This window comes from Solanum tuberosum, unplaced genomic scaffold (genome assembly GCF_000226075.1).
Source record: "Solanum tuberosum cultivar DM 1-3 516 R44 unplaced genomic scaffold, SolTub_3.0 scf00069, whole genome shotgun sequence".
NCBI lineage: Eukaryota > Viridiplantae > Streptophyta > Magnoliopsida > Solanales > Solanaceae > Solanum > Solanum tuberosum.
Window position 1 is genome coordinate 1,838,416 of NW_006238995.1, and position 14,038 is coordinate 1,852,453.

General features: G+C 28.0%; 2 protein-coding genes across 3 annotated transcripts in view; both read right to left on the reverse strand.

Annotated features, from left to right (window-relative positions):
- Positions 1 to 2,822, reverse strand: part of LOC107060252 (nudix hydrolase 10-like) — a 9,815-nt gene extending 6,993 nt beyond the window's left edge. The window contains exon 1 of the mRNA XM_015307890.1: positions 2,688 to 2,822. Coding sequence (XP_015163376.1) covers positions 2,688 to 2,822 — 135 coding nt within the window. The remainder of the gene's footprint in view (positions 1 to 2,687) is intronic.
- An 8,049-nt stretch (positions 2,823 to 10,871) lies between these two features.
- LOC102586464 (F-box protein CPR30-like) lies at positions 10,872 to 12,773 on the reverse strand. Of its 2 annotated transcripts, XM_015307943.1 has the most exons (3): positions 12,238 to 12,773; positions 12,131 to 12,156; positions 10,872 to 12,050 (listed from the first exon to the last, which is right to left on the reverse strand). In XM_015307943.1, exons 1-3 carry the CDS (start codon positions 12,482 to 12,484, stop codon positions 10,953 to 10,955), a joined length of 1,371 nt encoding a protein of 456 aa, XP_015163429.1. In that variant the 5' UTR covers positions 12,485 to 12,773; the 3' UTR covers positions 10,872 to 10,952. The 2 variants fall into 2 exon arrangements, with proteins under 2 accessions (XP_015163429.1, XP_006345592.1); XM_006345530.2 differs by lacking the exon at positions 12,131 to 12,156 and having other exon boundaries at positions 12,238 to 12,390.
- Between the last annotated feature and the right edge of the window lie 1,265 nt (positions 12,774 to 14,038).

Consider the following 14,038-nt stretch of genomic DNA (forward strand, 5'->3'; position numbering starts at 1 on the left):
AAAATAAACAAATATCTGAAATAAGAAGGTTGTCATCTTTTTCTAATTTTAATTTTATTATTACGCATATATATGAATCTTTATTCTTTAGCCCAAGAAGTGATATAAATTAAAAAAGTTAAATTTCATAAAAAATATATATGTGATTCTTACCATGTTATAATAACTAATTTCGTGTAAAAAATAAATTAAAAAAGGTAAAAAAATTTATAAAAAAAAGAGCATTAAGGAAATGATATAAATGAAAGTAATAATCAAGATGAAGTAAGAAAAAATAATATGATTGATGATGAATGGAATTAAATGTAGTCACTTTGATATTCACTAAAATTTGAAAGTAAAATTTTACGTTTTTTAAAATTAAAAAATTAAAAAAACGAAAAAAAAAACAATAAAGAAAGTAAATAAATTTTAGGCCCTTAATATATATATATATATATATATAGACCTTAATCAAAGATATATTAAAGAAAATAAAATAAACTTCAATTAAATTTATATAAAAGAAAAAAAACTATAATTAAAGATAGATAAGAAAAAAAAAGTTTTAAGAGAGAAAAAAACGGAAATTAGAAATAAATGACAAATTAAAGTCTATTTCTGTATAAAAATGCATTTTTTTTATAAAGTTATAACAATTAATTTTTAAAATAAATAAATAAAAAGAACAAAGAAAGGAAAAAATTAATTTAAGGAAATGATATAAATTACATTAATGATGAGTTTAAGGAAGGAAAATTTTAAAATTAATAGCATCTATGATGAAAAGGATTTTAAATATGGTCATATTTAATATTCTGCAAAATTTCAAGGTAAAATTTTTCATTATTTTAAAAAAATAGGAAAAATGCACAAAATAAGAATTAGAAAATTAAATAAATAAACTTCTAGACACAGTTTTTAGCAATTATTTTAAGAAAATATACAAGAAAATGTCATAAAAATATGATAAAATAGATAAATATAGGTTGTCATCCTTTTCTAACTTTAACTTTATTGTTACGTATAGATATGATTTTTTTAGTAGAATAAATGATCTATGTTTAAATAAAATAAACTAAATTTCGTAAAATATATATGCAATTCTTACCAATTTATAATAACTATTTTCTTGTAACAAATAAATAAATAAAAAGTAAGAAAAAAAGAAAAAGGAAAGAAGCAATTTAAAGAAATGATATAAATGAGAATAAAGAGATCAAACTAAGGCAAGGAAGTAAAAAAAAAGTATGATTAACGATGAATTAAATTAAATATTCAATAAAATTTTAAAGTGAAATTTCCAGTCGTTTAAAATTAGAAAAAAATATTAAATTTAAAAAAAAAAACTACAAAAATATAGACAAACTTCAAGTTAAAAATATATAAAAGATAATAAAACAAACTTTAATTAAAGATAGATAAGGAAAAATAAATTAGAAAAACGTCTTAAGGAAAAAAAACAAAAAAAATGGAATTAAAATTTTGATAGATTTCTCCTTATTCTCCTCCTAATTTAATATGAATTTCATAAATAAATTGAATCTCTCTCGAAATAATTTTTCTTGCTCTTGGACCACTTATTATTCTTTCTACAAGTTTCTCAAATCAAAATGATTTTTTCTCTCAATACATAAAATTATAGTGCAACATCCTTTCAAAAACTTTTTATATTTTGAAGAAAATTGATTATTACATGATTTTTCTTCTTGCATCAGTATCTTCAGAAGTATCATGAGAAATCATCTCTCTCTTTCCATGAAGAAATAACATTCCATCATCATTAGAAGAAGAGACAAAGTAAAAGAGTCGCGATGTTTTTGTTCATTCTAAGATCTCTTCTCCTCATCTCTAAATTAGCTTTTAGTGTGTTGTGTCAATTTTGTTGTTCTTTTTATGTTGCTTGTTATCTCTCTTCTTTATGATTGTTGTTATTGTTTTGGTGCGTGTTGAATTTTTCTCTCACTGATACATGCATGTATGTTCAATGAAACTTGTTTGATGTTCTTCAAAATTTAAAGAGTAAAGAAGAGAAGGAAAATAAGTAAAACAAAAAAGATGTCTGAACACAAAAATAATATATTGAGAAAAACTATCAAACCATGAATTTTTCTATTACTCGCGACAAGAATAAACACATAAATAAAAATTGGTGGATACCTTTTACCATATTGTTTGAAATATATTGTGATTAGCTACTCTACTTTATAGATTAGTACCTTTTAAATTAAATTTGAAAAAACTTTTCAAATTCCTTAATTAAGTGATAAGGAATAAACTTTCAAATTAAATTTGAAAAAACTTTTCAGATTCTGTAATTAAGTGATAAGGAATAAATCCTCTTAAATTTTATAATTAAGGAAAATGTCTTTAATGGTAATGAATTGATAACTGAAGTTTTTATGTTTATGTTTTAATGAGGAAAAAATTAAATACTAAAATAATGACAACTAAATAGGAACGGAGAAAGTATTTTGCATCCATTATTTTTATAAGATTTTAAATCTAATATGAATCAATAACTTTTACTTTTTTCAATAATTAATATTTTTTGCGGTGTGATATGTTTTAACACTAGAGGGCATTTTCGTATATTTTATATAACTTTAATTTTGAACTACAAGATTGAAAAGTTTTTCTTACTCTTTTTAAACTTTGTATCAAATTAAATTAAATTAAATCATTCTTTTTAAAACGGAGAAATATACCTGATTCGTCCATTGTGAAATGGATGCCCTAAGCATAGCAATGAATTTGATAGAATCCATTGACTCCTTGATATGTACATTCGTGCCTCCATATGCATCTTCATCAGCCTCAAATACTTGTCTATTTTCCTCCATAACTCCTTCAAATATTGTTGAATTTCTTTGAACTTGCCTATGAATTTTATCAATAGATGGAGAACCTAACAAGCTTTATATATATATATATATATATATATACTAGTAAGAATAGGCCCGGCAACATGAACAAAGTATTATTGTAAATTTGTAAAATGATACATCACGTTATGCTTGATAATTAAATAGAGAAACTTGTTTGACAGAAAGTTGTTAGTGTATAGCATGGGCTCAAATATGTTTCTACTATTGAAAAGACTGTCAGATTGATATAGAAGATACAGTTTCTGTAAAATTATGAAGGCTATTGAATTCGCAGATTGATCTGCAAATGGAGTTGGGTGCATATCTGTGTCTTCAAGACTAATTCAAAGTGTGTGTGACAGAAAAGAATCTGATCAATCTCCCAACAAATGAAAGCGAATGAAGCTGTTGCGGTGAAAAACTTCACTGCAAATCCTATTACTTCAACTCACAAGAAGCCTTTGTAGAACAACATTATTAGAGACCTCAACATGATTATTTTCGGTTGCAAAATCATCAATGTTCATAGCTTTAGTAGTATCAACATTTTGTTTTCCAAATTAATATAAAATAGACCTTGTAACTCAATACATAAAACAACCAAAATATGCAAACAACATACCCATTGTAATCCCACAAGTGGGGTCTGGAGAATGTAATATGTATGCAGCCCCTGTTTCTTCAAAATATAAAGCAAAAATTAGTTTGGCAGTAATAAGTATTTATTCCGTGAAGAGTGGGGGTGTCAAATTTTGACCATAAAATATAAGATCAAACTTTGGTGGCCAAGGCTGGGGATATATTCATCAGCACATCAATTTGGGCACAATCAAATTCAACCAGTGTAAAAGTTTGGATCAATTTGAGGCACACTAACAAAAGGAGACCTTGTCGTTATTATCAAAGAAAGTACACCAATAAATCTGGAAAGCTAAAGTAGTACTACATTTACAATGAAGAGCACAACACGAGTCATAAAAATATTTATGTTGTTGTCCACAGATTCCCAAAGTATGGGTTATCTTGATCTATGCGATGAGAATTGAAAATCTATGTTGTTGTAAACAATCCGACCTTTTTATAACAACCACATCTCAGAATAGCTTTTTATTATCGATTGTTTATGTTTCTTGTTCAAAAGTCTGAATAGTAAAGTCTATTCGATTCAGTACTCCTTCAAAATCTCAATACTAAGATTTTGGGACAGATTCTCTGGCAATACTTCATCATTTTATCTGTGTTCTTTTGAAGTATGGACATCATATAGATCCTAATTGATTCAATCATTGTCCAAATATACTTGTATCTTACATGTAGAAGTACACTATTGAATGACTCGCATAAATTGTTTAATAACACATCACATTTTGGAAAAGAAGAGAAAAAAGCTCTTGACTAGTGACTTGGTGGCTTATTAATACACCATTCTAGAGCTTTTGGATTTATTTTTTCCATATTTTCATATGCTTGGAGAATTCAGGTTCTGTAGTTGCCCTAGCAGCTTTCTATAGGATATTCTTCAGTGATTGTCCTCCAAAACCTTCAGTTTTGAAATTATTGTGTAGATGTCTCACACAAAATATATGTGCAACATCTGGCATTATCTCATCAAATACTAGAGTTAAACCCTTTTGTTTATCAGAAATGAAAGTCCATGCAAAAGGGTTTTGTGATATTCCTAGGTCCTCATCAAGAAGCGTTAGAAACCACTTCCATGTTTTCTTTAGTTCACCTTCTACAATTGCGAATGCAATAGGATATATGTTGTCGTTTCCATCAATGCCTACTGTTGTCAATAGTTGACTCCCCTTTTGGTGCCCTTTCAAATGGCATCCATCAACCCCTATTATCGGTCGACATCCGGCTAAAAAGCCATGTTTGCAAGCTGCAAAACATATATAAAGTCTCAAAACTCTTTTTCTATCATTAACCATTGTTTTTGTATTTTCATCCAGCTTCAAAATACATGTAGTCCCTGGATTACTCCTCCTTAGCTCAGCACAGTAATCCCATAACATATCAAATTACTCTTCTTTAGTTCCTGTAATTAGATCTAATGCCTTCCTCTTTGCATATAAGCTTGGGTTCAAGTAATAGTACAATTATGAGTCCTCAACACATGAGTTTGAAATTCTTTTACTCCCCAACTTGGATTTATTCTAAATTCTACTACGTACTTCTTAGCCAAAAATTCAGAGTCAATAGTCTTGTTATCTCTTTGTTTGCCATAAGAATGGTCAGGGCCTATTGTCTTGATCTTGAAAGGTTCATCTTGATTAGACTTTGATGCAAATATGAACCATTTGCAACTTGACACCTTACAAATGGCCCTCGACCTTGCACTTGCGTTCTTCTTAAACTTGATGTCTTTTTTTTGGAACACAGCATGTACCTCAACTGCCCACTTGAATTATTTGCTATTGCTGAAAATCATATTAAGTGTAAACTTAAATTTTGGATCCTCCGAATCCCTAGTTGGATTAAAAACAGTGGATCTTTTAAGATTTTCATCATCAGAATCTCCATGTAAACTCATTAATTCCTCATCTGATGTAGCACAATCATTTTCTTGAGTGTCATTGGGAAACATAGCCAACATGTTTGAGGCAACTCCAACCTCCATCATTTTTCTTTAACTTGATTTTCTTTGTTTCTCCCATTAAGGCCAACCCATTCTACAGTAGAGTCAGCCGAATTTTTTAATCCAAAAAAATCATATCATCTCTTCCAAGGAATAATCAGAGTCATTAAATGACTCACATTCTTCACATGTGGCATCACTCTCATCACTTTTCTCTGTTACATTCACATCTATCAAATCTTCTCCACCTTGTAGTGGGTTGCCCTCAAAATCAGCTACATCATAGTTCCATTGGTCCTCTTCCGTGTGCTCAACAAATATTTCAACTTCTCTATTGTTAAGTATTTCGTAGACAAGGTTATTTATATCTATATCAGTTGTCAAAAGTCTTATACTCGTCTCAAAATAAGGCCCAAACTTGAACCATAATTCCACCTTTTTATCATTGACTTTAAAAATTTTCATACACTGCCTCATCTAAATAATGGAATTTTCATTTCCATTGCAATAGTCATAATAAGCTATATGTCCATTAACATAGTTCATCACTGGCTCAAACACCCACCAACCCTTATAGTGTAATTTAATGGTGTACATATATGAATCTTCGCCTTCATCTGTCGTGTAAAAGAAAAAGTAAAATCTATTAGTGTTATAACAATAAACATCTCCAATAGAAAATGTAAATGATACAAATCCAACACAAAAATATGTAACCAATAATGAAAATCTAAATTAATTTTGAATTTGAATTATGAAAACTACAGTTCTTAAAAAGTTGACTTATATGTATCATAGTTTATGATTACTTAACATTTAATTGTGTGCCCTTCTGAATTTTCAAATATGCTTATGTTATTCTAATAAGTGGAACAAACACAAAATGTAATATGTCATACAAATTTAAAATATTCACTATAAATATTAAATTTTTATAATTTTATAACTTTTGTTTAAAAAAAAATTGATATTTATTCTTTATGTGAAATATTAGTTGTGTTCTGTAACTCAACTTTTTTTTTCCAAATTTCCATATAATCAAAGATTTAGGCTATAAATAAATTAATTGAGTACTTACATGCCGGCGTGAATTGTAGCCCATTCTTGCTTCGGAGTTTCATTGTGAAATTGAATGATATTGTTTCTCTTCAATAAGTATACTGAGTTGTTTTCTGTGTTGCAGGAGTGTTTGGATTGTATTCTCATATAAATGGGGAGGCAACTAAAGAGAAAAATTGTTCATCAACAAACGAAAACACAGAGTAGTGTATGAGAGGATTGAATTCACATTCAAATTGAAGAAGGCAGTAGGGTTGAGATATGGTTGTGTATAAGAAAGGATGTTACGGGAGAAGTTATAAACTTGTTCTAGCTTTAGATTTTGTTCTCTGCATAGAAGTGTTTCTTGTTGTAATACCAAAATTACCCCTAACAGCAGTAACTGATATGTTTAAATTGATATTCACTGTTAGTAGAAGGACTGAAATCACTTGCTTTAATTAATTAAAGGTTAAGTATGATTAGTGAGATATCATAGGAACCAAAACCAAAATAAGACAATAACACAGGGACGAAAACAATTATTTTCTCTTCATTAATCAACGATCTATTCTAACTTTGGCAGTAGCAGGCCTAGTCTTATACGTAGTTCTTAATTCTTATTGCTAACATGATGAAACAAGAATGGTAAATAATTCTTTATTTGGTAAATCAGAAAACAAAATCCTTAAACTAATTTGGTAAAATAAATTTAGAGTCCTAATTGCCTTATAGGAGAGAAGAAAATTTTACCTTATTAGTAATAATTTATTATTATTATACTAATTACTACTATAGTATTACTTATCATGTATTATATTTTTATTTTATTTTTAGGATTAAGAATCACTTTTGATATAGAAACATTTAAATGATTTAAGTTTTATAACCAGTAAGCTAGTTATAAATATATTAAAATTGGTTTTTCCTTGAGAAATACTTGGTGAACTAGAATTGTTATTGGAACAAGATACATATTTATGTACGAAAATCAAATTGGGTGAAAGAGTTAAATTTAAGATATTCATAGCAATTTAGAAAAAACACATTTTGTTTATTTGAATAAATATATTATTGCATATATTGTAATTTTTTTATTTACATAAATATATTATTGCATTTATTATAATCCATTATTTATTATTTTTACATGCAATCTTTATATTGTCGCATGATAATCTAGTTAGATACTCAAACTAAGAGCATGTTTAGCATTGCTATTAAAACCTGTTTATTTGTAGAAGTACTTTTTTTAAAATCTCTTTTGAAACAATAATAATTTGTGTTTGGCTAATTCATTTGAAAATGATTTTGATAAGCAAATTATGTTTGACTAATCCTTTTAAAAAAGTGATTTTGAGAGTCAAATTACAAAAAATAATAACTATCAAGGTGCTTTTAATAGTAAGATTACTTTATAGAGACAAATTGTTTTAAATATCTATTAAAAAATTAATTAAAATTAATGTACATATTCAATTTTTAATCAATATTATACATAAGTAAATAAATTAAATATTAATATAATATTAACATGATGATTTGAATATAATTAAAAATATCAAGCAAAATAAATTTTAAAAACTATTCCACAAATTAAACCACTATATAAAAGAAATTCCCCCCCAAAAAATAATAAAGTCCTTCATATTTTCAATCCCATAAAAATATTGTCGTTAACTTTATTTCTAATTCTGTAAAATAAAACGTAAAATAATATATAAACATAGAATAAAATAGAAAATTTATTATATAAAATTAAAAATTAAAAATAAATTTTTTGAATGAAACTTAACCAAACTTATGAGATGTGTTAATTAATAAGGGATATATAGGTAAATATGTATATATAGAAAGGATATTTTAGTCCTTAAAAAAAATTGCTTCTGTTGTTTTTAAGAAGCAAAATTTTTTAGTTTCATCCCAACAACAGAAAAACTACTTCTGCTTCCATTTAAAAGCAATTTTAAGAATTTGTCAAACACTTTATTTTTAAAAAAATACTTGTTTTCTCAAGAAAAAACACTTTTGGCCTCCCAAAAGCAATGTCAAACAGTTTAATGTGCTAAAAACAACTTATTTTTAGAAGCACTTTTTTTTAAAATGACTTTTTAGAAAAATGCTTATGAAAAAAGATACAATTCGTGATTGGCTAATTCATTTGAAAAGTGTATTTCATAAGCAAATTGCGTTTGGCTAATCTTTTATAAAAAGTCCTTTCAAGAGTCAAATTACAAAAAAGGATAACTATTAATGTACTTCTAATATTAAAACTATTTTATAGAGAGAAACTACTTTACATATCTATTGTAAAAAAAAATTGATTAAATTTATATTTTAAAAAAAATTGTATTTACATGTTTAAATTTCCAATCAATATTATATCTTTTATTATCTTTTTTGGGAGGCTGAAATCTTTAATTGTTATTTTTTTTCTTTTTTTTCCTAATCTTGAAAAAAAATGGTGTTACCTTTTTTGTAATTCTACAAAATAGTACACAAAATATATAAATGTAAAATAAATTATAAAATTTATTATAAAAATAAAAAATAAAATTCTTAAATGAACAAACTTATGAAATATGCTAATTAATTAATAATAAATATATTGGTAAATTGTATATATGAAAAGGATATTTTAGTATTGAGAAAAATAAAAAATAAATTCACATAAATTTTCAGTTTTTTCTCAACCATAGAAAAACTGTTTCTGCTTTCATTTAAAAGCACTTTTACTGATTTGACAAACACTTAATTTTTCAACAAAAGAGTTTTTTTTCTCAAAATAAGTATTTCTGACCTTCTAACAACAATGTCAAACAAGCTCTAAGTCGTATTTCAGTTAAACACATTAATTAATAATTAAGTGTTTCAATTAGACTCTTTTAATTAGGAATTCAAAAAAGGTAAATTTTGAATGTCATATTAACTCAATTTCAAAGACGAACCTTAATAAATAAAATAATTTCTTTTAGATGTCGTCTTCAATTAAAAAAAAAAAACCTTTCCTTTTCTCTTAATAAAAAAGTCTCATGTGTCACAATCCTTAATACTTTATCATGTACCACCTAATAGATACTATGTTGCCTAGACAAATCTCTCTTTGTAACCACTCTTTAAGTCTTTATCTGAATGACAATTTCCACAATAAAGCCAAAGAAGATATCGATGTATTGTGATCATTTGTTAGAACAATGGAATTTATTCACTTAATGGACACTATAACAAAAACAGTTTTTAGCGATAATAAATATGCATATTAACAAAGAGTATAAGTCTTTATCAACATTAGTTAATTGTCAGTGGATCCAATGTCGTAACAGGCTTTAGAGAGAGTGTTAATTGCCTCTAAATATACATATTTAATGGTAATTAAGCTATTTTTGTTAATTAATTGCCGCTAAAAATCATTTTGATTTAGTGAAGGAAGATTTTGAGAAGAAACTCATGTAAGAAAGTAGGAATCTGTGAGTTGCATTGTAAAGTTCACCTTCTTTGCAGCAACACTTTCTTAATGCGTACAAATTTCTCAAATACAAGTAATATTGGAGAGATCAATAAATAAACCTCATAAGATCAAGAATTTGTTACATGATCAACATAAACATGTCTCAATCATTCATAACCAAATATTAAATAAGTAATTTTGAATCGATCAAACTCTCATTAAAAGTAATTATTTCAACTATATGTTACCACGGTTAACCAATGAACTAGACCATAATCAAAATGGTCCTTTGGATGTCCTTAATTACTGAAGTCCTTTATTGCAGATCACCATCTGCAAACCTATAAATGGACTTGGCTATATAAAGATGGGACAATTTTATGTTAAATAATTGAGTCCAAGATTACTTGACATCATAACGTTTCATTGTCAACATAAAAGTACCCACGCAATGAATACGATGATGCCACATTGGATCTAGTAAAGGTATCTTTTCATATACCTCATCTTAATGAAACCATATAAGGCTCATAATAGCCAATAACCCAAGAATTTGACCTATATACTTCATATAAGTTTTTAAATAGGTGTTCAATTGACTACCCTTCAGCACACATGGCTACACCATTATCGTGATAAAAAAAATAGGTAAAGAGACTAAAAACACATAAAATGTCTAAGTCCAACCAACAACAATTAAACCCAAAACTCACGTTATAATTTAGTAACATATTATAATATACTAATTTAAGAGTAAAGGGTTAAAAACACATTATTATTTTTGAGTTTCACACCCGAATTATTGAGCATAAGTTTTGTACTTGAACTATCAAGTAAAGGTTAGGTGGCATGACACGCAACGTAAGGGTATTCAAATATCTGCAGCTCAACCATTTACTTACCTTCACATATAATTTTAACCTCACAGGATTCAGGTACATCCAACAAATTAGATCAATTCAGAAATGACAAAATAAAATTTAATATAAGACCAAGAGTTTGTTACATAAAAATGTTTCAATCAATACATAACTAAATATTAAAGAAGTGATTTTGGAGAGATTAAACTCTCCGTGAAAGTAGTTACATCAAAAATGGTACTATATTCATAAAATGAATGAAACCAATCAAACCATAATTGAATTGGTCCTTTGGATGTCCTGAGTGACCTACAAAACCCTCCTTCGCCTGAAGTGTAGACGTCAAATAGTACATCGCCATCCGGAAACCTATAAATCGATTTGGCTAAATCAAGTCCAGTAAAGTTAATTTTAAATAATTGAATCCAAGATTCCTTGACGCCATAGTCTTTCATTGCCCACAACATAAAAGTAGTATCCACCCCATCAATCCTTCTCCAAGAGGAAGAAATACAAAGCATTCCTTCCAATACTGAAAGGCTACATTGTTTGATGCCAAGGTTGGGAGGCTGCCGATTGCACATTTGATCTGGAAATGGTATCTCTGTAAGTGTCTGATTTGAAATACTTAATGAAACCACAAGAAAACCGCAAGGAAGCCAATGAAATGCTCCATGTATAAATATCATACATGTACCAAAGCTATCCCTACAGAGGCAAAACAAGTTAGGTGTCTTGATACAGACTTTTCTCCAAGAAGCACTTTTTAGGGCAAGAATTCCACAGTGTGGGTCTACAGGGGTTAGTTTCATGTCATCGTGAATTGTTAGTACCACGTAGTCATTAGTAGTTTGATCGTATCCCAATGCAAAATAAGAATTTAATATTCCAAATTCGGGAGGGGGAAGTAGTATTGATTCTCTTGTAGAGGGGTTCCACAATAGAACCTGATTATTAGAACTACCAACCCCGATAAGAAACAAGCCATGACAAGAACCAAAAAGTATGTGACTCTTTGGAGGGAGATCATCAAGTTTTTGTACATCATCAGGGGAGGATAAAGAAGAAGTAGAATAGAAGTTATCATCCCTATTGAGGTTGCAATGGACAACAAGAAATCTTGTGGAATTGGCATGATGGCGTTGATGCTTCATCTGAAAGTAAGGATCCGACGTTATATCCCAAGATTTTGCAACACATTTGAATCGCAAAAGAGATCGCACAGGTAACCGACTGAGGATCTCCCACATCAAGTCTTGTTGAGAAAAAATTGAACCCTAGACAAAATAATAATAATATTATATATAGATATATATACACATATAAGAAAAACAACAATTAAACTCAATCGAGTCACCTGAGAATGAGCAACCATATCCATCTCTGCAGTTTAATTTTTTAAAAATAAAATTAGCCAGCCCCATCCATCCATTCAACCAACTAGTACATCAGAGGGAGGGATACCTTGGCAAGTATGAACTGATTTCTTATTCTTCTTCTTCTGTTGTTGGCATCTGGAAACATCCAACTTTTTGCTATCGCTAATCCGAGTGGTATTTGCAATGGATTTCTTCTTTTTCTTTTGTTGGCATCTGGAAAGATTGAACTTTTTGCTATCGCTAATCTGATTCGTATTTGAATTGGATATCTTCATCATCGCTGCCTTTGGTGTAGCTTCTCCATTTGCTAATGTCCCCCTCACCGACTTCATCTTTGGCTGGTGAGACCAACAGAAAGAAAGACCTACAAGGAAGGCTCAAGACGAAAACGACGGCGGCGGAGTAGGGCTTTCAGAGAGTGAGGGTGAGAGTGGAAGTGAGAAATTGGAGCTCACAGACGCAAAGATTAATGTCGTGACTGAAAATGGAGTTGGGCCAAGTTTGGAGATTGGGCTAATTCGACCAAAATGGAAACAGAGCCCACTCAATTTGGGAGAGTTACTTTACAATAAACTAGTATACGTACCCGCGCGTTGCGTGGATAATATTAAAGAAAGTAATTATGTCATACATCATCTGTTCAAAAAAAATTAATGTAAATTAGTATATCAATGAGTGAAACCTATTAACGTATGAGTTGTTATTGCATATTTATGAGATGATTTGCAAAGCAAGTTTTTCCGTACTTCTTGACACATCTTAAACACTTATAATTTATGAAAAAGGATCAAATATGATACAAATTTATCATAAAATTCTCAAGTTGCAAAGAATATACATCAACTTTAAAATCTAAAATTAATATTATAAAAATATTACATAAAAAAAATTAAGCATGATAGGAATTTAATTAAAAACATGGCATTTAAAAAATATTAAATTAAAAAATTTCTATAATGAAAATAACAATAAAATATTCGTTGATCATTTTCTCAGCGTGTTTATCACTCCATTTAAATAACCTTAGTCATACATTTTCTTTTTACACAAAATTAAAACTAATAAATACGCTCAATCGATTTAGTAATTTAAAGTAAAATTTGAAATAATAAGGAGGCACTTGACTACTCAAAATCCTCAACTGAACTAACATTATCTCTTTTATTTTTATTTTATATTTTGATTTAATTTTTTGTGTGTAGTAAGTGATAGTTAAATTGTAGTGTTACAACTTATTTTAAGACTGCTAATTATAATTAATTATTAGTAGGTTGAGGAAATACTCAAATTGAAAGTCAAAGAGTCTATTGATTTAGTTGCCTAAAATTATTTCCTCTTAATATAATATACGCTATAAACAGGGAGGCATGAACGTGTTTGCTATAAAGGAGGAGCAAAATGGAGCAAATATTTAGGATAAGTCTGACTATAAAATAATTGATTTCAATTAAAATTTTGGTTATATCGGGCATTTTGCCGGTATTTTGAATTATTATAAATCAGTTTTTTATGTTATTTTTTTGTTTTAGATTTTTTTCTGAAAAACATTTGATGGATAATTACTTTATATAGGAAAAAATAGATTGAAATTTAGCTTTATCTAGTATAGAGTTAGTTTACGATTCAAATTTTAAAAAATCAATGGTAACTTCCCATTCAAATTCAAAATTCAAAAAATTAATTATATTTAGTAAAATTTATCTTTATCAGTAAGCTAATTTTAATAAACTTTATCTTTCAATTTTTTTTATATATTTTTATATTTAGAGAATAAAATTAAAATATTTGATGGAAGGAAAAAACAAATTGAAATTTGGCTTTATCTAGTATAGAGTTAGTTTTCGATTCAAATTTTAAAAAATCAATGGTAACTTCCCATTCAAATT

Bases quoted from the DNA above. Each gene is read 5' to 3' on its own strand.
- LOC102586464 (XM_015307943.1), bottom strand. From the start codon at position 12,484: ATGAAGTCGGTGAGGGGGACATTAGCAAATGGAGAAGCTACACCAAAG. The intron at 12,157-12,237 runs GTATCCCTCCCT...ATTAAACTGCAG, and splicing joins ATCAGTTCATACTTGCCAAG to AGATGGATATGGTTGCTCAT. The intron at 12,051-12,130 runs GTGACTCGATTG...TATTTTGTCTAG, and splicing joins ATATGGTTGCTCATTCTCAG to GGTTCAATTTTTTCTCAACA.